We start from the raw sequence: 22,868 nt of genomic DNA, 5'->3' as shown, positions 1-22,868 counted from the left end.
AGTGAATAAGCATTTCAAACTGAACATTGCGTTCTGTACCCAAACCTCTTCCTCTTCAGGCCTCTCTAAGACTCTAGAACCTCTATCCATCTAGGTTACCCAAGCCCAACGTCTAGGGGTTATCTCCATTCCATCTCTTCCTCTTTCTACCCACTTCCCATCCATCTCCATCCAGACTGGATCCGGAATCTTTCCTCTTCCCTCCATCAGGTCTCCTGCCATCGTCTTTGGCTTGGATTACTGAAACACCCGACTGGCTCACCCTTACGGTCCACTCTTCACTTAGCTTTAGTCAAACGATATCATGTCCCTAGTTAAAATTCTCCAAAACTGTCCAACGCGCTTAACAGAAAACTGAAACTTGTTTGCTGAAATACAGTACCCCAGGACCCCATGTGCCTTCACCGTGTACCTCTGCCTCTGTAGCCAGCAGAGCAGTCTCTGTGTTGTCTCCTACCTCTTTCCCCACCACCCTCTGTGCCTCAGCCACACTGGCTCTGGTCACACCCCTAGTGTGCCGGCCACACCTGTTCCCACCTTGACCTCTAGGGCAGCTCGTTCACTGCTTGGGATGTTGTTTCTTTCTAATTTGATTGTGGCTGAATTCTGGATATTGAGATATCAGCTTAAACGCACCTTCTTAGAAAGGCTTTCCTCAGTCTCCCAAATTAAAGTAGCTGCTAGGGGGGCGCCTGGGTGGCTCAGTCGGTTAAGCGGCCGACTTCGACTCAGGTCATGATCTCGCGGTCCGTGAGTTCGAGCCCCGAGACGGGCTCTGTGCTGATAGCTCAGAGCCTGGAGCCTGTTTCAGATTCTGTGTCTCCCTCTCTCTGACCCTCCCCCGTTCATGCACTGTCTCTCTCTGTCTCAAAAATAAATAAACGTTAAAAAAAAAAAAATAAAGTAGCTGCTAGGTCAGTCTGTATTTCATTATCCTTAATTCTTTAATGCAGAGTGTCCATCTCCATTTGAGATGTTACTATTCATCTACCTACCTATATGTCATCTTCCACTCATGCTTGCATGTTGCCTATATGAAAACAAGGACTCTGTCTTGTATCCTTGATGCCTAGAATAGTATCTGGCATGGAGTATACACACAATAAAAAAAAAAAATCCATACTAAATATGTGCATACATATGGCTTAAAAAATTTTTTTTAACGTTTATTGTTAGAGAGAGAGGGAGAGACAGAATGTGAGCAGGGGAGGGGCAGAGAGAGGGACACACAGAGTCTGAAGCAGGCTGCAGGCTCCGAGCTGTCAGCACAGAGCCCAAGCTGTCAGAACAGAGCCCAACATGGGGCTCGAACTCACAAACCGCGAGATCATGACTTGAGCCGAAGTCAGAGGCTCAACCGACTGAGCCACCCAGGCGCCCGCCCATGGTACTAGTTTTGATTTTTAAAAAAACACTCCATTGAAATATTTCTCTTGATTACTCAGTTTTTGCCTCTCCCCATCTAGCCCTGGATCAGACTGTTTTCCAGTTTTCTCACTGGATTTTGCATTATAAATTAATCTTGGTATTTGTTGAGTACTTACTCTGTACCAGACACTGGTAGATGAACTCACTGGAAATTCACAGCATAGCTGTAACATAGGTATGGTAGAGGCCAGGTAACTTACCCAGGTCACAAAGCTATAGGGAGGTGGGAACACAATAGACAGCAAATGCAGAATGTGCCATATGGGTAGAAATAGACCCATAAAGTGGAAGCGAGATCAAGACCTTTAACATCCCGGCATATTTACCCCGCTGCTTTTGAGAGGCCTTTAAACAAATGTAATGAACAAGAATTTAAGGCTTAGGGAGGGAAAGGTTGATGGGCTACCTGGGTGGGGAAGGAGAGGAAGAGGGAACAGAAGGGACTCATCAGTGAGATGCTTTAGGAGACTCACTGTGTTCTGTATGTCTTATTGATTGCACTCGGAGTACATTAGGGGACATGAGAAGACTCATCTGTTTGGACCAAATACTCGATTATATTGAGAAGTACTTCTGTGACGATGTGGCTTTAAAGTGCAGAATGATTTGGGAGAAACGTCTTCCAGTTATAGAAGAAATATTATGGTACACCACACATCAGAATAAAGTATAGACAGATTAGTTAAGTGGAAAACATAAAACCATAAAAGCCAAAATAAATACAAGTGTTTGGAACGTTTAAAAAGCATAAACTTGGGGCGCCTGGGTGGCTCAGCCAGTTAATTGTCCAACTTCAGCTCAGGTCATGATCTCACGGTCTGTGAGTTTGAGCCCCATGTCAGGCTCTGTGCCAACAGCTCAGAGCCTGGAGCCTGCTTCAGATTCCGTGTCTCCCTCTCTCTATGCCCCTCCCCCACTTGCACTCTAGCTCTCTCTCTCTCTCTCTCTCTCTCTCAAAATAAAAACATAAAAAATTCTTTTAAAGCATAAACTTTTATAAAAGAAATCACAGAGGAAACCAGATGAATTCATTAAGTACAGATTTTAAGTTGATACATTGGTTTTTGTCATCAAATGAAAAGAAAATGACTGGTTGAGGAAAATATTTGTATAACCAAAGTTTATTTTTGTTTTAAACACCAAATTGTTATTTAAAAAAACAAACAAAAACCATAGGTTCTCAAATTAAAAGGCAAGCTCATAGAAGGGATACAAATGACAAAATGTGAAAAATGTTTTCATAAGTGAAGATTAAATTCAGGTAAAGATTTAACTTTCTCAAATTGTGGCTTTAAAAAAAGGTGGTGTTGGTAAATGAAGAGTGGGGTAAAGAAGGGTCTGATGGGTGTGCTGGTTGGTGTAACAGTAATTTTCAGGCAGCTCTTCTACCCAACTGCGTTTCAGAAATAGAAATTCGGGAGATTTTTCTTCAGGGATGTTTATCACAACATTATTTATAAAAGTGAAAAAAAAATTAGAAATATTCAATGTGTTACAACAGGGGATATGTTAAATTATCACACGTCCTTACAGTGGCCTTTCGGACGATCATTAATAGCTATTTCTGAGGAATAATTGGTATCTTGGAATAATCACAGTATATTATGTGAAAAACAGTAATACAGTACTGTTTCAGTTTTAGAACAAGGACAGAAAAAGTACATTTGCCTGGAAGAGGAGACTGGAAAGAAATTAACCAAAATGTTAACATTTTGGCGATTTTGAAAATGCTTCTGTTTTTCTCAATTTTCTTTAGCATATATTTACAACTTTAATAAATTTGGATAAAAGTGTTTTATGGAAAGACAGTTTGTGAGGACGTAAGATCAAGAGCCCTGGACAGACAAGAGTTCTCTGTAGGTTCTAGTCCATTTCCTTCTGTCTAGTTTTCAACCAGCAGAATCCTTGAACGAGTCACTTCCCCTCCTTTGTGAACTGTGTGAGATCAGGGCTTCTCAGATTTTTCCTCTGAAACGCACTCAGAGGCCAGAGAGAGTGAACACCCACACCCAGAGGAGAAAAGGTTGGGGGATATAATATCAAAGTAACCTCTTGGGGGCGCCTGGCTGGCTCTGTTAGTAGAGCACGTGATTCTTGATCTTGGGGTTGTGAATTCAAGGCCCACACTGGGTGCAGATTTTGCTTTAAACCAACAAAGTAACCTCCTGAACAAGATTTAGTGTGGAAATTCATGTAAACTTCCCATTCATCTCCAAACTATACTGTTGTTAGTTTTTAAAAATTTTTAAGAATTGAGATCTAATTTGCGTACCTCGAAATCCACCATTTAAAAGTATACATTCTAGGGGTGCCTGGGTGGCTCAGTCAATTAAACATCCAAGTCTTAGTCTCCCCTCAGGTCGTGATCTCACAGTTCATGAGATGGAGCCCCGAGTCGGACTCGTTGCCAACACCATGGAGCCTGTTTGGAATTGTCGCTCTCTGCCCCTCCCCCACTCACGGGCGTGCAACTCTCTCTCTTTTCTCAATTTATTTATATTCTCTCTCTTATTTAAATAAATAAACACATGCAAGAAGTATATACTCTAATAGTTTTTACTGTATCCAGAAGCTCGTGCAACCAACCGATGCTAGTTTTTCATACACAGGTGTTTATTTACCATGGCCACTCTGTGGTAAAATTGACTCTCCCAAGAAATCGTACCTGGTGAGTAACCTTAGCAGCACTGGAGGTCCTTTTCCGGGAGGATTTCACCACTCTGAGGAACCCAGAACTAGATGAGATTCCAAATGTGTTCAACACGTTGCATTTTCAGTGTATTTTGCCCGTCTTTCCTTTAAAACCAACTTACCTGGATGAGTTGTTATTAATAGTCTTGGTTACCACTGATTTACCCATCTGTTCACTTACCATTCATAGTGGGTGATACTAAATTCAGTTCATTTTCTGTACTATGTATTTTTTAAACTGTCTAGTAGTACCTTCTGCCAGACTTTGCTGGGGACAAAGAGTGAAGTCATTTCCAACCCTTGGCCTCAAAGACAGTCTTTTAAGGAGAGGAAGTTATGGTGACTTTGGTATTAGAGCTGCTTGGTGACCAGTGCAGGTTCCCAATTTAAGTGGAGGAAGATGTGCAGATGGCAGAATACGTGGGTCTTAAAGTGTATAGACCGAGATGTGGACAACACATGGATTGAGTTTTGACTAGGTGTATTTAAATCACTTTTATCTCAGTGCTATTAATTCCTTGCACGTGTGGCTTGATGCTGTGCTTATGGGTAGCGAATTCCTCCCTGAAATTTCTGGTTCTACTTTATCCAAGATTATGTGGAAGTAGTCCAAGTTCAGCTGTGGGGGGGGGGGGGGGCTGAGATTCTATATTTTAAACTCTTGGCCTAAACCAGCAGTCCTTATTAAGTACAGTTACTTGAGTTATAATTGAGCTCCATGAGACTTGGGTTTGTTCTTAGCCTTTCTCTATCTGGGTGCTGGCCAATCAAGAGGGCAGGGCAGGGGCATTTGGCTCCAGCCTTCACATTAATTAAAGGCTTCAGATGTAGATTTCTGATGGTTTGACAATGTCTCCAAATACAGTCATGAAAGGCACTGGCAGGACAAAACGAATATATTTATTGTACAACTTCAAATACCACAGTTTTTATAACTCAGTGTTGGCATTTCTTCTTTTTCCTAGGGGCCTAAAAAAAGGGGCAGTGATGGGTCTCTTACAGCCTGTAAGAGGCCCGGAGGTGTGTTTTCTGCCTTTCTTTCCGGATGAAGGGAATAAAGCATCAGGAGCCTTCAAGTTCCTGATAGTGTAGTGTTGGATGATTGTTTTCCAGGGCCATTGTCCAGCAGTCAGGGATACCACCGTCTTTCAGAGCAGTGACAGTAGTAACTGACGTTTTTAGGGCATGAGCAAGTCTTGTGCAGACATGAATTGTGCTTTGCAGCTCTTTTGATGAAAGTATAATCCGAGAAGCCAACTTAAGTGTGAGAGAAGGAACCAGTGAATCCGTGATTGCTTTCCAACAGTAAATGATAATCCATTGCCATTAAGAAGTTAATGTATTACTGGATTTAAAACTGCCATCTCGGGAGGATAGGGGGTGTGGGATAAGAAAAACTGTCCTGCCTTTAGAGATTAATTGGACAGAACTGTTTACAGATTTCATTGTGCAAATGGGCAGGATAATCAGTTTCGTCATATAGATGCTTAGCCTGAGCGGGACACAGAGAGTAAATGTGGATTTGTGGCAGAAGCTGTGTGTGGAAATCCTCTTGTGTTGCAGAGATCTTGTCAAGTCCTAAAATGGAAGCATCAGATTGTGTCTGTGTGTGTGACTGCGTATATGTCTGGTGTGCTGTATTCTAACAGCTTACAAAGTGATGCCCTCCACAATGGGATATTAAATTCGTATTTGATTTTGTTCTGACGGAAAGAGTAGGGAAGAAAAAAACCCTAAGTATCCCTCAAAGCCAATTATGCATGCTGGCTGATGTGTGCTTCTTTGTCTTTTTAATTAGGTTTTATTTTTAAGGAATCTCTACATCCAATGTGGGGCTCAGACTCACACCCCAAGATTAAGAGTCACACGTTCTACCTACCGAGCCAGCCGGCTGTCGCTATGTATGCCCTTTTTAATAGCATGATTCTCATGTAGTCTCATTTTTGGGTGTGTTGATGAGCTAGAATAAGAAAAGTTAAGAGTACCCACCCAAAGGTGAAACAGCTTTTCCAGGGAAAATTTTTAGCTGTATTTATGGAGACCATTCCAAGAAAAAAAACAGTTTTGTGGGATGAGCACCGTTGTATGTATTGACGTGCTTGTCATGGTTACTCCATGACTTGATTGAAGTTATAGTTAAATCAGCAAAAATGAGAGCCTTTCCCACCTGCACTTTCATGTAAGGGCTCATTGCTAGATTTTATCAATGGCTTTGGAAACAGTAGATTTGTATTTCTTGAGATAGGTCAAGAGTTACTTATGCCCTGTGCTATGCAAAGAGATTAGCCATCGCTGGATTCACAAGAATCTACTTCCTTTCATTCTTTCAAAAGTCTAATTTCTTTCATTCAGACATAAAGAATTACAAAGTCTCTCATCGAACTTTTCATGTGGCTTTAGGAAACAACACCATTTTATATAATTAAGGAATAGCTGTTTTTTTAATTGTACCAAATATTGTTTTTTGATATTAATCATGAGTAGATTGTCAAAATGTCCATTTCAAATCCTGAGAATGTTGTTTAAGTCTATAAAAATAGGAGAACAACATGATATTTGGCTTGCACATTTGTTAAGAATAGTATTTCATTTGTCTCCATGATAGAACTCTTGGAACAAAGTAGCTAAATTGCTTGGTTGAGGTGTCAGTCCATTTACCTTTTTTGGGCTAAATCCATTGTTAGAAAAGAACGATGTGTCAGTTGACTACTTTTATCTTCAACCTACAGCGTTTGAAAATCACTCAGACTTCCTCTTACGTGAAGCTTTGCCTTCGCCTTGAATTTGCTGCATTTATATAGTAACATCAAAGGATGAGCATTAAGTTCATGAGTGGCCAGTCAATTGGAAGATGGCACCAGATTCGATATGGATCCCTGCTAATGGAAGTAGTATTCAGAAACTCAAAATTAGATTAGATGGATAAAAGTTGGGTGAAGTCAAAGCCATCAGAAGATATTTTTATACAGTGGGCAGTGGAAGCTAATTATCCTGGATTTAGGGCAGGCGTGACTATTAAAACAGTGACAAACCCAGGGGTGCCTGGGTGGCTCAGTCGGTTAAGCGTCCGACTTCAGCTCAGGTCACGATCTCACGGTCCGTGAGTTCCAGCCCCGCGTCAGGCTCTGGGCTGATGGCTCAGAGCCTGGAGCCTGCTTCCAATTCTGTGTCTCCCTCTCTCTCTGCCCCTCCCCCGTTCATGCTCTGTCTCTCTCTCTCAAAAATAAATAAACGTTACAAAATTAAAAAAAAAAAAATAGTGACAAACCCAAACTGGGCAGCTAAGGGCTGGGTCGAACCTGCACGTTGCCCATTAGTAGCCGGGTCGTCTCTGCCCACTGCCTCGCCTCTCCAAGGCCTTTTCTTTTCTGTGAAATGAGGAGAAGGATGTCTGTCTCACAGATTTTTGAGAAGATGAAATGACAGTGTATTTCAAAGTGCTTGGCAAAGTATTAAGGGTTGAACACAAATTTCTTTTGATTTCCTTTATGAGAGAGGGTATTCAGGAGGTAGAGGCCATGATTTCCCCTCTCTATTGGAGGCTGGTCTTGGAGTGTGTTTGTTTTGCACGTGTACACACTGTGGGGGTGGGTGGCCAGTACTGTGTTTATTAGGACTTTGGGGTAGAATTGGGCTGTAGCCTTTCTTCATCATGGTTGGCCTCTGGGAGAATGCTGTCAGAGTGAAATAGTGGCTAGTAAGCTTTTTATGGACTAGAGACTGCCTTATGAGTAAAATTTATAGAGAAACGACCATCTTTCATCTTACCAAGCTTCCCCTGCTTCCCTGTGGCATTTGTACCCGTCAGGGTCCCAGTAGGAAACCTGTGGCGCACTCCAGCTGGGTGGCTGAGGGGAGTTCTATAAAGGGACCAGGTCATAGGGGCAAGTAGCAGTCCGGCAAGGGGAGAGAGCAGTCACAAGAACCAAGAGAGGGTAGCTGTATGGGAGCAGACACCCAGCGGGACCTGTGGCCTTTTGAAGGAGACACAACGTGCCTCTGGTGCCCTTGTAGGGAGTGAGCTGTAGGAAACTCCCCTTCCTCATTTTCCTACTCTCTGGTCTCCTCGTGTCTTCCGTGAACTAAACCCAAGAAAAAGACGGAGGGTGAGGGAACTGTTGACGTGAAATCCTTTTGGGGCAGCCTCCTGGGGCGTGGAGCGAGACACGCAAATGGCGAGAGAGGATCCCTGGACATATCTGGGGCATTAGGAATCTTAATATCTTAATGTGGAGTTGGTTTTTGGATGCTTTTTTCTTTCCTGTTTACGTGCCCCCCACTCATTCACTGGTCCCGCGCTCTGCCTCTGTTTGATCTCATTAGTGTGATCTCATTAGTTTGATCTCATTGAGTTCATTAGTGTGATGCCCAGGTGACTAGATCCAAAGAGGTGCCAAGCATGGACTGCTCCTGCCCAGCAAGACTTTGTGGAAACACAAGCCAGTGCAGTTTATCGTCTGCTGCTTTCGTATTTTTATATCTTTTTACATTTATTTTTATATTTTGTATTTTCTACTCACCAAATGAATATATAAAAGCTGCACAGAAAGCCAGGAGGAAGGGGACCTGTTGCCTGATTCTCTTTCCTTCTCGTGTCATTAACCTCACAAATTAAGATTTCTTCTTGTTTTTGTTGTGGAAAAAACTAGCGGGGATTCTGATTTGATGATTACGCCTATGGTTGGGCCCTCACAGCAAGCCATTGTCCCGTGGATAAGGATAATAAACAGAGGCAAGCTGGATTTTTTTCTCGTGTACTTTGAATTGCTTGGGAGAGTAAAGATATCAGGTTTTGTTTTGTTTTTTTTTTTTAAATAAGTTGTTAATCGGTAATGAGAAACAATTCTGTCGTTCTTTTTCTACCAAGAGGTGCTACTTTTTAGATGCTTTGGGGTTTTTTCCCCCAGTATTCAAGGTTGGAATTGTAAAATAGTCCTTTTAAACTCTTCCGGTGAAGCTCCTTAAAATGGGTTGAGGCATTCACATTGTAGTGTTAACTTTGTAGTTGGAGGAGTCCAGAGTGCTGATTAAGAGTCATCTGAAAATGATAAAGGAGTTGTTGACCCAGAACCTCGGGGCTAGAAATCATCTTCCGTCGTAACCGTGCGAGGCTTCTGCGTTTACGCGGACATCTGCAGTCATTTAAGAGTGCTTCTATGAAAACCGTAATACTCATTTGAATTTTTCTTGATTGTTTATAAAGATAATAATGAAATCCAACCACCAGAGAAACAAAATGAAATTGGGACAGCTGCTGTATTCCTAGTTCTAGTTTTCCTTTTCTCTTTTCTTGTTTTTGTAAGCACCTTGTAGGTAGGAAGTGGCAATGAGGATGCCCCTGTCATCCTGTGTTTTAATATTATATTCTTCCAAATGTAATGTGCAAATAGGTACTTTCAGTGTTTTTCTACACTGTTAGGGGAAGACAGAGACGTTTGTTTTTTGGAAATCTCAAGGAAGCCGGAAAGTGAGTGAGAAATATTCAGAAATGAAGTGACATAGGAAAGAAGCCACCTACATTTGGAGAAAGGAAGTTTTTAGAGTCGTAGTGTTGGATAAGTTGTGGAAGAAATAGAGTGTTATTCAGTGACATGATCTCATCTTTCTGTCTTCTTCCTTCCATGGTCATTGGTAGCTTTGAAAGGATTGCCCTCAGGCTTACACTAACAGAAAATAGATGTTGAAAAAGAGAAAAATAAGAGCACAGAAGAGAAAAATCCAGTAACAGTAAATTTCTATATCATGTTATTTATCAGTCAAGAATGAGCAGACAGAAGGAGTGTCACTGTGACTTCTCGGAATTAGGTGATTCCTTGGGATAACTGCCACTGATACAGTTGATGCTTTTATATATATATATAGATATATCTATATATCTATATATCTATATATCTATATATATCACATATGTGGTATATATGTGATATATACATATCATATATATATGGTATATGGTATATATGTGATATATACATATCATATATATGGTATATGGTATATATGTGATATATATCGTATATATGTGATATATATCAAAAATATATGATACATATACACACACACATATATACAGCACATATATATATATATATACACACACACTTCATTTTAAAATGAAAGAAAATGTGTAGAACTTTCTAGGCGTTTTTCCTTCCTACGAACTGCATTTATGTAAGCGCATTGTCATTTCCAGATCCAGATCCTGCCTAGCAGCCCAGCCTCCTGGCAGTCTTGCAGATATTCTCCAGGGAAGAGAGCTTTATCAAGTGTTTATTCTCTTCAAAAGATGCTGATTTCGTTGTGTTTGCCATAAGATATGTGGTTACAAATACACTATCAAAATTCCACGCTGGGTGGCTTACAAAAAGGTGACAGGGTTTTTTGTTTGTTGGTTCGTTTTGTTTTGTTTAAGCTCATCTGCCCCTGAAATGGACCCTCATCCTTGCAGTTTTGCTGAGTGTTCTCTACAGGTGGCCTTTCTACCCCTAGTGATGTGCCCTCCCGGGATGCCCCTCCAGCAGGCTGTTTGGGGATGCCACGTCCAAGCCGCCCTGTCTGGTTTCGTTGTCTGGGAAACTGAGAAGGTGTCATGGTCTGACGACGTCTTTTGCTGTTGTCCATCTTTCAGGGACAGGAGAGAGCGGCAAGAGTACGTTTATCAAGCAGATGAGAATCATCCATGGGTCAGGCTACTCTGATGAAGACAAAAGGGGCTTCACCAAGCTGGTGTATCAGAACATCTTCACGGCCATGCAGGCTATGATCAGAGCCATGGACACGCTCAAGATCCCCTACAAGTACGAGCACAATAAGGTAGGCGTGGATCCGCACGGGATCGCTGGCGTAGCCGTCCACGGTGCGCAGGCACCCTTCACAGATCTGGGATGTGCAGTGGGTGGGTTTTGAAGTGCCTGTTTTTCATCTCATCTTAAATGGGACTTTTAATGGTTCAATACGTTCCTTATAGTTTTTTTTTTCCCCTTAAATCTTTAAAGTCACATCTATGCACAATTAGAGTTGTGTTCTTAGCGATACCGATGAAAGACATTATTTGGATGTTCAATGGTAAACAGATGGAGGTATAAAACTTAGGGGACGCCACACTACATTAAGAAGACAGTTTGTGAGTTCAAGACAAATTGACCAAGGTGAGTGAATTCAGAGAAGAGGCAGCAGCCTTGTTTCAACCTCCCACTCTTTGTGCTTCCTTGGCAAAAAAAAAAAAAAAAAAAAAAAAAAAAAGAACAAAAACAGCTTAAGAGCATTCTGTCCGGTTTAATTTTGGATTTCGTGACTTCCTTTCAGTAGTGCCACAGGCTTAATTTTATTTCAAAATAGGCCCATCTGTCACTTCCAATAACCTTTCAAACACGTTTCCCTGCAATTGTGTTCAAGTAATGCAAACTTCTAACGTCACTGGAGAAGGGGTTAGGAAAAAAAAAAACCAACAAATTTTTTCAGGGCTTGGAGGTGTTGATTTTATCGTAAGCTGGTAAAGCCTCGCCTTGTGTTGACAGAGCACTAAATTTGTACCTACACTTGCTTTAGGGCTTCATCAGAACTTCCACTCTCCCTCAGTACTCTGGAGAATCTACTCTTAGAAATGGTTCCATACACCCGGATCAATATGTAACAGCAAGAAGCTGGCATGCCTGCTGTGACTCATACACTAGGATTTAACTCAAAGTGAATCATAGGTAAAATAAAGCAGTGCTGTGTACCTTCACTTCGGTTACCATTGAGAAGCTCCTAACTATACACATCATCTTAAAATCAGGCATTTATTTTTCTTGGATGTTTCCTTGAAATCAACTGGCTGTTTCTGATGTAACTGATGCTCTCGCCCTTAGTTTGCCGAGGGCAACAAGAGAGCGTGTCCACAAATAGCAGAGAGGCCCTCCACAAAGAACCCTCGAGAGTGAAAAAGATCTGGGCAGCTTTATGAGCCTGGGAGCATGTTTGCTTGAACCACATGAGGCTGCCTGGATACCTAACCAGTCTACATGTAGAAGGATCAAGGCTGTTTTTCCCCACTAAGAAATCTCAGTGTAGTGAATTTCTGAAAGAATGGCACACTGGTTTTGTTGCAGTGGGAGGAAATTCTGTTGAAGGAACTGCCTTTAATACCAGTGACTGTCCCAATCCACAATTAGTTGATAATATCATGATCTGATGAATTCTGGCTGAGTTACCACACGTGTGCTATGATGTACGGTTGACCCTCGAACAATGTGGGCATTAGGGGTGCTGATCCCCCATGTGGTCAAAAATCCACGTATAGCTTTTGGTTCCTCCAAAACTTACTAGCTTACTGTTGACTAGAAGCCTTACTGATAACATAAACAGTTGATTAACACATACTTTGTGTGTTATACGTTTTATACACTGTATTGTTACAAAACAAGCTAGAGAAAAGAAAATGTTATTCAGAAAATCACAAGGAAGAGAAAATACATTTATAGTATTGTACTATATCAGAAAAATCCATGTATAAATGCACCTGCAGGGTTCAAACCTGTGTTTTTTTTTTTTTTTTAATTTTTTATTATTTATTTATTTATTTATTTGAGAGAGAAAGAGTGCAAGTCGGGGAGGGGCAGCGAGGCGGGGAGACAGAATCTGAAGCAGCCTCCAGGCTCTGAGTTGTCAGCACAGAGCTCTACGTGGGGCTTGAACTCACGGACTGTGAAATCATGACCTGGGCTGAAGTCGGATGCCCAGCCGGCTGAGCCACCCAGGTGCCCCCAAACCTGTGTTTTTTAAGGGTCAGATGTGTCTATGTGGATAACTGGCAATATGTGTTATATATATAACGTATTGCCAGTTTACACTGTATCATGTAACGCAGTCTCTCTTACTGATGCAGAAAAATCACATTTCTTGGATATTCCAGAAGAATGTTTCAGGATCTTGCTTTGATGGTAGCTTTTCATTTGAAGATCATTTATTGTACCATCATGTAGAGGTATAGAAGACAGAGTGGGATGTATGCTTTATTCGTATAACACAATAAAGAATATTTAAGAGCATGTGAAGTCTTTGTATCAGTTCTAGTTAAGTAGAATTTACTGTGATGAACACCATTCGGTGGAAAAGCAATATCATAAAAAGTTAAAATGTTACGATTTTTCTCAGATATCATAATTACCCTGTGGAATCTTCCGCCCTCTCTTGGTTATTTCACATACTGCCTGATACAATGACATGAGTGTGTGCTGACCTCTGAATTTCTCAGTATGTTGAATCCCCTTTAATTTGTAATATAAATTACTTACCCACTCGTTCCATTTTCTCTACAACATACACATATTCTGAAGCATCACTCCTTACTTCCAAGCTCTGCCCACTCCTTGCCTTTGTCAATGCTTACTAAGGACCTAAAGTCTTCTTTCTGTTGCATCCAGCTGCTACCTCCTCCTAGAGTCCTTCTCTGCACACCTCCCCCCTTCCATTGGGTAAGTAATCCCACCCTCCTTTAGCAGAAGCCGTAGAGGAGTGTTTATAATTGTCTAGTTTGTATTCTTATGATGACTTGGGTGTTGATCTTATTTTCCCCACTAGACTCCAAGCTCCTTGAAGGTAGAGGATGTATCCGTTGCACCTCAGCATTCTTCACTGACCCTGGTGTTGTACCTTGTGTGTAGTAAAGGCTCAAAACAACCCTGTTTTATGAACAGGCAAATCATTATAACATTAGACCACTGAAAGCTTCCTCTTCTGCCCCCGAGTTGTAAAAATCGTTATTCAGATCAGCACATAGCTGTTGAAATGGTTTTATGTGCGAAAGCGAATAAAAACTGTGCTTTCAGGGACGCAGAGAAGTTTCATTAGGGCTGGGCAGAAATTTACAATTCAGAAAGAGTCAAGGGGGTAGCTGAAGGAGAGGCACTTTGGGGCGGAGGGGTGGCAGGGATAAATGTTGAGAAAAAGGAATGTGACTGTGTTGGCCAATTTAACTTGAACAGAATTTTTAGGAGAACTGGAAAGTAAAATCAAACTGGTTTAGAATGTGTTTCTGAAAGGTTTTGAATCTAGGCTTAGAAGTTTGAATTTTATTTTCTTGTGTTTATGACACCCATTTAATAATAATATGTTTTGCTTAGAATTTTCTACAGAGGTTTCTGGTTACAATATGCTCTCTGTTTAATAGTTGAGAGATTTGGTGTGCAGGTTATTAGCAATTACTTGGAAGAAATGCGCTGTGACTTATATTATTTTGTGACACTAAAGACTTAAAAAACATAGTTTTTATAAAGGCTTCTTTGCATCTATGTCCACGTTGGCCACAGTGTTTGGTAGTAGCATAAAGAGAAACAAAAACTTGCTAACTGTGTACTTGCCTGACTCTGTACTTGCCTCTGAGTTCATGTATTTTATAAAGCAAAACGTAGCTTACAAATAGTATGGCGTGTTCTTAACTGGGAAATTGTCACAGTTTTGTTTGCTGTGAAATTGGTTCCAGCAATGAGAATACCACAGCAGAATACTGGAATTTCTCTGGCTCCTGCGTAAGTGTTACTACACTGAATTGAGAGTCCCTCCAGTTAGCTGGGGGGCTGGTGCAGTGGTCATGGGGAGTCCAGGCCATGGTCTCTGCCCTAGATGGTGGTGTAGCAACCCACGCCTTTTTGTAGAACTTACAGTCTAGGGATTGGCTAGCTCTGGAGTAGCTTGTAATAAATTGCACACTTTTACCAAAAATAAAGATCAGTTCTTCTCTGAGTATCTGCTATCCCATTCTTGAATTTTCTCTGCCAAGTGAGTAACGTTTACAGGTGAGCCGCTTGGGCTCTGCCCAAGTGAGAGAACAGGTCCGAAGACGACTTCTCACTATACTGTGAGCTAGGGTTTGTTTACTCCTAAATATTACTTTGCCATATCCCTAAACACAACTGTGGATAGCTGATGTTAAAAGGGATTAAATATTTGTTGCTCAGTCAAATCAAAAGATACATTTAAGCCTCTACTAGGTGCAAGGCATTCTATGAGGTTCCTCTGTCATTTTTAAATTGATATTTATTTTATTTTTTATTTTAGAGAGAGAGAGAACCAGCATGTCCATGAGCAGGGGCAGGACAGAGGGAAAGATAGAGGCAGGGCAGAGAGAGAGAAAGATAGATAGATAGATAGATAGATAGATAGATAGATAGATAGATAGATAGATAGAGGGGGAGAGAGAGAGAGAGAGAGAGAGAGAGAGAGAGAATGAGAATCTTAAGCAGGCTCCACGCTCAGCTTGGAGCCTGACACAGGGCTTGATCCCATGACCCTGGGATCATGACCTGAGCGGAAACCAAGAGTCTGATGCTCAACCAGTTGAACCACCCAGGTGCGCCATCGTCCATCATTTTTTACTGTCCAAAAGGGAGAATGTCCATCAGTATTACCTTACAGTTTCCTCTCTTAAACAGACGTATTCTTCTGATTATTCGTTGTTTGGGTGTTGAAATCAGCTCTTTGTAAAAAAGGAGAGATTAAGAAAAAAAAAGTTTCTGTGCTCACATGGCTAAGAACTCCCTTGAATTACAGTGTGGGAAATAGGTCAGGTATTGACCCGTGATTTTTATGTATTTATTATCTTTATCTGGCAGTTCCTGCATCGCCTTGTTGATATTTTATATGCACGTGCTTTATTTCCTCGGATTGCAAATGATGTCACAGTAAACAGACCTCTTGTTTTGTAATTCGTTGTCTCTGCATCATGTGCTGAATGTTGTGTGAGCTTTTTTTTTTCATGGAGTATATGACCCCAGATTAGCAGATCCTGGTATCCTTGTTTCTGGATAGTTTCTGAGAATTTTGAAATCAAGCTATTCTTAGGGCAATTTCAGAGGACTCATAGACTTTGCTCTTTTGTCTGGTCCCCGGAGGAGAATAGAATGTAATGCAATGCTTCTTCATGCGATGAATTCAAGACTGTTGAGTCAAAGTCAGACACTGTCACCTTTTCTTTTAGTTTCTGCTTTTAGACTTGGAAGTCCCAGATGACTGGGCCTCACTCGGCACCAAATTGACTAGCCAGGAGTTTGCAGGCCTGACACCTGTTTCCCTTTTTCCTGGCCAATGAGTGCCACTGAGAACACATGTTACTACAGCATCTCTGTCCTCCCTCTAAGAAAGGACTTTTCACCAGGAGAGTGCCTCATTAAACACTTGCACAGCTTTCTGAATTTTCTGCACTTCCTGAGAAATCTAAGATCCCAGAAGCCATGTTTCAGAAGAAAAACGTAGCCAGAATTCTGGAGGACTTGCTAACTTACTGCTCCTTTTGATCAGTTGAACAATAATTCCCAGACTCCCTTTTTCAACATGAAGGAATTTTCTTAGTTTACCAAATGCTCAGAGACTGATTTCATTTTTGTATTTGTCACCAGAATAAGCACATAATTAAAGCAGAACTTACTAAGTAAGTATTTTCATGTTTCTCTAAAGAGTTGTATCAGTCAGTGTTCTGTGCTTATAAGCAACAGAAAACCCTGGCTAAGTTAAGAAGGGCTTAACAAGAACAGGAGGTGACCCCGAGAAGCGTGGAAAAGTGGAGAAGCATGGAGAAGCGTGGAGAAGTGGCTAGTTCCTGGAAACCAGGGCAGGTCTAGGGAACTCCTCTGTGACACAGATGAACTCTGACCATTTTCATTCTTCTTTTACTCCACTCGAGGATCGGATATCTGGGGAAACTTGCCTGAGAGGTCTGGCCTGGATTCTGTGCTAGCTTTTTGGACAAGGCTGGGCAATTTGATTGACAGTTCCTGAGGGAAGTCAGGGTACAGTTACTAAGAGAAGAGAATGATGTTGGCACAAATCACAATTACCCACTGCAACATCACCCTGCCAGTTTAAAAAATAAAATGACACATGGATTCTCTGTGCAAGAAAACCCTCCGGTTTAGCTCGGCATTTGCTAAGCCTGTTTTAAAGGACAGCTTCTTACTCTGGGCTTGTTCAGAATGGGGGCATGGAGAGGTTGAGGGGTTCGTGACTTAGTAACAGTTATATATGATGCAAGTAGCTGAGTTTGAACCCAAGCCCTGAATAGCTGAGTAACCTTGGGATTGTCACATTTTTTCCCTAAGCCTAAATTTCTTTACTCTCTAAGCCTGAATGTCCCCATCTGTAAAGTGCAGCAGCTAATAATAGGATTGTTGCAAGGGTTAGATAGATAATGTATATGAAAATATAGATGATAAATCAAAAGAGTTTGCAAGTTGTTAGAAGATGAATTAGCATGAGGGGTGGGGACGAACACTGTTAATCTTCTGTATTAAGAATCAAACAAGCAAGGATCGCCTGGGTGGCTCAGTCGGTTGAGCGTCTGACTTCGGCTCAGGTCATGATCTCATGATTCATGAGTTCGAACTCCACATTGGCTGTCTGCTGTCAGCATGGAGCCCGCTTCGGACCCTCTGTCCTCTTCTCCCTCTCTGTCTTTCCCCTGCTCACTCTCTTTCTCTCAAAAATAAGCATTAAAAAAAAAGGAGAAGAAGAATAAAACAAGCAGAAAATAACTTAAACAGCATGGCTGGATTTAGGATGTATTTGAAGGGAACTTTCCTTAGAGTGACAGTCATTGAAATGGGACAGCAAGGAAGGTAGAGAAATCCCCTTATCTGGATGTGTTCAAAAACAGAATGTATTTACAACCTGTGAAATTCTTTAAGGCAGTTTTGCTGAAATAAGACCGGATAGACTGGACACCCTCTGAGATCCTTTCCAAGTTGGTTTTTCCTTGTGTTGATTCTCTGATTCCAAAACTCTGAGAAAGAAATGATGCTGTTGTTAACTTGTTATAATTTATTTATTTATTTATTTATTTATTTATTTATTTATTTATTTATTTTTAAATTTATTTTTGAGACAGAGAGAGACAGAGCATGAACGGGGGAGGGGCAGAGAGAGAGGGAGACACAGAATCGGAAGCAGGCTCCAGGCTCTGAGCCATCAGCCCAGAGCCCGACGCGGGGCTCGAACTCAGGGACCGCGAGATCGTGACCTGAGCTGAAGTCGGACGCTCAACCGACTGAGCCACCCAGGCGCCCCAACTTGTTAGAATTTAAATCTCCCACCTTTCTTGAACTTTGTGCATTCCAGAGCACTTACAAAAACAAACAAATAAACAAAATAAATGAAACCAATAAACAAGAGATTCAGAGTGACAGTGATCTCTAGCCAATGGGGGTTTTGCTTTCTTTACATCTAAATCTCATAAGTAATTACAACATTTACATCTAGGTAGGTTTTTTTTTTTTCTTTTTAAATGGTGTTCAAAGGTGAAAATCAGATGCAAGTATTGGGGATATTGTCAGTGGTAGTATTTCTTCCTCCCTCCCTCCCTCCCTCCCTCCCTCCCTCCCTCCCTCTTTCCTTCCTCCCTCCTTTCCTTCCTTTCTTTCTTTCTTTCTTTCTTTCTTTCTTTTCTTTCTTTCTTTCTTTCTTTCTTTCTTTCTTTCTTTCTTTCTTTCTTTCTTTCTTTCTTTCATGTTTATGTCTGAGAAAGAGACAGAGTGTGACCAGGGGAGAGGTAGGAAGAGTGGGAGACACAGAATCCGAAGCAGGCTTCAGGCTCTGAGCTGTTAGCGCAGAGCCTGCCGCAGGGCTCGAACCCACAAACCGCGAAATTGTGACCTGAGCCGAAGTTGTACGACCAACTAACTGAGCCACCCAGGCGCCCCAATTTCAATTGGGTTGTTGGCTGCTGGCCACCAAAGACAGTCTGCAACTTCTCCTAGGAAAACTTTCTACTCCTGTGTCTACAAATCTGAGAGTTTTCTTTCTAATAAAGAGCCTAAAGGAATATGGACACCTTTTGCTACCAACTTGATCTGAGGTTGGTTTACAGCTGTCTCATTTCTCTGTAGGACTCTTGTTGGGAGTTGAATCACCACTGATTCTCTAGTACTCAGCTTTTAGAATCTCTTTGCATAGGGTCTTTTCTCTTTTTTTTTTTCTTAAAGATGTTTTTAATTGATATTTATTGGGGGGCGGGAGGGGCAGAGAGAAGGGGAGACAAGATCCAAAGTGGGCTCTGTGCTAACAGCAGAGAGACTGACACAGGACCTGAACCTGCATACTGTGAGATCACGACCTGAGCCAAAGTTGGACACTTAACTGACTGAGCCAGCCAGGCGCCCCTGGTCTTTTCTCTTTTAATATCTGGCAAATACTTTCCAGCCACATTTTTTGTCTCCTTACTCTGTCCTTGTTTCTTTATTCATTTTATATCCATGACAGCCATGTAAAAATAGAAGATGAATGTAAGATTTGTTAAAAATCCCTATTTCTTGGGGCGCCTGGGTGGCGCAGTCGGTTAAGCGTCCGACTTCAGCCAGGTCACGATCTCGCGGTCCGTGAGTTCGAGCCCCGCGTCAGGCTCTGGGCTGATGGCTCGGAGCCTGGAGCCTGTTTCCGATTCTGTGTCTCCCTCTCTCTCTGCCCCTCCCCCGTTCATGCTCTGTCTCTCTCTGTCCCAAAAATAAATAAAAAACGTTGAAAAAAAAATTAAAAAAAAAAAAATCCCTATTTCTTGGCTACAGTTATTCTGTAATCCTAAGGCATGCCATAGCATTTATCCAGGATGAGTGTCTTGAGTTCCATTTTATCAGAGGAGGACTGAAACAAAGAAGGAGTTTAGCAAGTAGATTGAGGCTGAGCATTTTTTTCTCTTTCTTTCTTTCCTTTTTTTTTTTTTTTGTTGTTGTAATTTTTACACTCAGAAAAGTACACGCATCATCAGTATCGAGCCATGTGTATTTTTCCATTGTGAGCACGCTTGTGTCCACGTCTGCTGATCTAGATTAGTATGACCAAAAGCTCAGACACTTCCTTATGCTTCCTTCCAGTCAGTGTCCCCAACTCCTAAAGGGTGACCTCCATCTTGACTCCTAATACTGTAGATTAGTTGTGTTAGTGTTTGAACTTTGTATGTATGAGTGCAAGCATGTGGTTTATGCTCCCGTGTATCTGTTTTTTTCTGTTCCACATTTGTGGCATTCACCCATGTTTTTACTTGTCACTGTGATTCATTTATTCTCATTTCTGCATGTATAATAGCAATGCCCCATAGAGCTTCATGAAAATGTTTTATGTCCGTGCTGTACAATATGGTAGCCACCACCCCCCACATGTGGCCACTGAGCCTATGAAATGTGGGTACTGTGACTGAGGAACTGAATCTTAACTTTTATTTAATCTTATTAATTTATATTTAATTTTTTTTTATTGTTTTTATTTATTTATTTATTTTTGAGAGAGAGAGAAACCACGAGCGGGCGAGGGGCAGAGAGGAGACACAGAATCCGAAGCAGGCTCCAGGTTCTGAGCTGTCAGCACTGAGCCTGTCGCGGGGCACGAACTCACGAACCGTGAGATCATGACCTGAGCCAAAGTTGGTAGGTTTAAGCAACTGAGCCACCCAGGTGCCTCTTAATTTATGTTAAAATTTACATGTGACTGGTGGCTCTGTATTGGATAGCACTCTTGTATCATATTCCATATGCCACAGTTTGCTTATATTTCTTATTGTTAATATAAGTTTGGGTGTTTCTGGCTCTTGCAAATAATTCCAGTATAAACATTCTTGTACCTGTCTTTTGATAAGCAAAGGTGTGCATTTCTTCAGGCTAAGTACCTAGGATTTGGAATCGCTGAGTCAGAAGATATCCATCTGGTCATTTTCAGGATGTAGACACTACCAAAGATTGTCCAGAACGATTGTATCAGTTTACATTCCCACTAGCCATCCACGAGAGTTCTAGTTCCATATCTTTGACAGTTCTTGGTATTGTTAGTCCTTTTATTTTAGTTTAATCCATTAGCTAGATAGTGGCATCACGTTGTTGTTTCAGTTTGTATTTCTTTGATAACTAGGGATGCTCAGCACGTTTTCATATGTTCATTGGCCATTTGGTTATTTAAAAATTTTTTTAATGTTTATTTTTGAGTGAGAGAGACAGCACAAGCGGGGGAGGGGTAGAGAGAGAGAGGGAGACACAATCTGAAGCAGGCTCCAGGCTGCGAGCTGTCAGCACAGAGCCCTGCATGGGGCTTGAAAGTCACAAACTGTGAGATCATGACCTGAGCTGAAGTTGGACACTTAACCCACTGAGCCACCCAGGCGCCCTGCTCTTTGGTTATTTAAAAAAATGCTTGGGGCGCCTGGGTGGCTCAGTCGGTTAAGTGGTCGACTTCGGCTCAGGTCATGATCTCGCGGTCTGTGAGTTTGAGCCCCACGTCGGGCTCTGTGCTGACAGCTCAGAGCCTGGAGCCTGTTTCAGATTCTGTGTCTCCCTCTCTCTGCCCCTCCCCCGTTCATGCTCTGTCTCTCTCTGTCTCAAAAATAAATAAACGTTAAAAAAAATTTTTTTTTAAATGCTTTTTACTTTTTTTTATCTGCTGAGTTGTCTGATTCCTTATATTTTGTAGGAGCCTTTTATATATTAAGGAAATATATTTTTCTTTTTTTTTTTTTTTTTTTTTTTTTGAGAGAGAGGGAGAGTGCAAATGAGAGAGAGGAGCAGAAGAAGAGACAGAGACAGAGACAGAGAATCTTAAGCAGGCTCCATGCCCTGTGCAGAGCCCAACACAGGATTCGATCTCAGGACCATGAGATCATGACCTGAGCTGAAATCAAGAGTGGGAAGCTTAACTGACTGAACCACCCAGGTGCCCCAGGGATATACATTTCTGTTGAGTAAATGTGTTGCAAGTTATCTTCTCCACTTCTTGGCTTGCTTTTTATTTCCTCTTGGTTCCTTCACTAGACAGAAGTTCTTATCATTCCCCACCCCCCCCCCCCCAACCCCTTCTGATTAGTGCTTTTTGAATCCTTTTTAAGAAACTTCTGGCTACTTTAAAGTCTTGTAGATAATCTCCTGGTTTGTCTTCTACATTGTTTGCTGTTTTTCGCTGTTCACATTCAGCTCTAAACTGCATTCAGATGGACTGTAGAGTATGATGTGAGGCAGGGGTAAGTTTTCTTTTTCTTTTTTGTTTTTTAAATGTTTGTTTATTTGTTTATTTATTTTTATTTTTTGAGAGAAAGAGCAAGCCAGGGAGAGGCAGAGAGAGAGAGGGAGAGAGAAATCCTATGCAGGCTCCATGCTATCAGCACACAGCTATGGGGCTTGAACTCGCAAACTGAGATCATGACCTGAGTTGAAACCAAGAGTTGGAAGCTTAACCGACTGAGCCACCTAGCTGCCCCAAATTTTATTTTCTTTATATGGATATTTAATTAACCCAACTCATTTATTGAAAAGACCATCCTTTACCAAGTGCAATATAGTTTCTATCACTCAGTTACAGATCAAGTGAATGTGTATGAGTTTGTTTCTGAATTGTCCATTCTGATTCATTAGTTTATTTGTGTCAATACTGTCTTAAAGACTAATCTTAGCATTGAGTTTAATTAATCAGACAGATTAAGTCATTCAGCTTTGGTTTTCTTCTGAAGGTTGTGCAAGTGCTGAATGTATTTGCTTGTAATTAAAGGTACCTTTAAGAACATTTCTTTAGGGGCGCCTGGGTGGCGCAGTCGGTTAAGCGTCCGACTTCAGCTCAGGTCACGATCTCGCGGTTCATGAGTTCGAGCCCCACGTCAGGCTCTGGGCTGATGGCTCGGAGCCTGGAGCCTGTTTCCGATTCTGTGTCTCCCTCTCTCTCTGCCCCTCCCCCGTTCATGCTCTGTCTCTCTCTGTCCCAAAAAAAATAAATAAAAAACGTTGAAGAACATTTCTTTAACTAATGGTAGGTTT

General features: G+C 41.5%; 1 protein-coding gene across 6 annotated transcripts in view; it reads left to right on the top strand.

Moving 5' to 3' along the window:
- GNAQ (G protein subunit alpha q) overlaps nucleotides 1–22,868 on the top strand; it is a 351,477-nt gene that overhangs the window by 130,804 nt on the left and 197,805 nt on the right. For 5 of the 6 annotated variants that reach the window (XM_042965343.1, XM_042965342.1, XM_042965339.1 and 2 more), the window contains one exon: nucleotides 10,748–10,932. In XM_042965343.1, coding sequence (XP_042821277.1) covers nucleotides 10,786–10,932 — 147 coding nt within the window. In that variant the 5' untranslated portion in view covers nucleotides 10,748–10,785. Of the gene's footprint in view, nucleotides 1–10,248; nucleotides 10,488–10,747; nucleotides 10,933–22,868 lie in introns of those variants that run through there. The other variant, XM_042965340.1, reaches the window with a different exon arrangement.

This window comes from Panthera tigris, chromosome D4 (genome assembly GCF_018350195.1).
Source record: "Panthera tigris isolate Pti1 chromosome D4, P.tigris_Pti1_mat1.1, whole genome shotgun sequence".
Classification (NCBI taxonomy): domain Eukaryota; kingdom Metazoa; phylum Chordata; class Mammalia; order Carnivora; family Felidae; genus Panthera; species Panthera tigris.
Note: the sequence above shows the minus strand (reverse complement) of the source record. Positions and strands in the feature narration are given on the sequence as shown.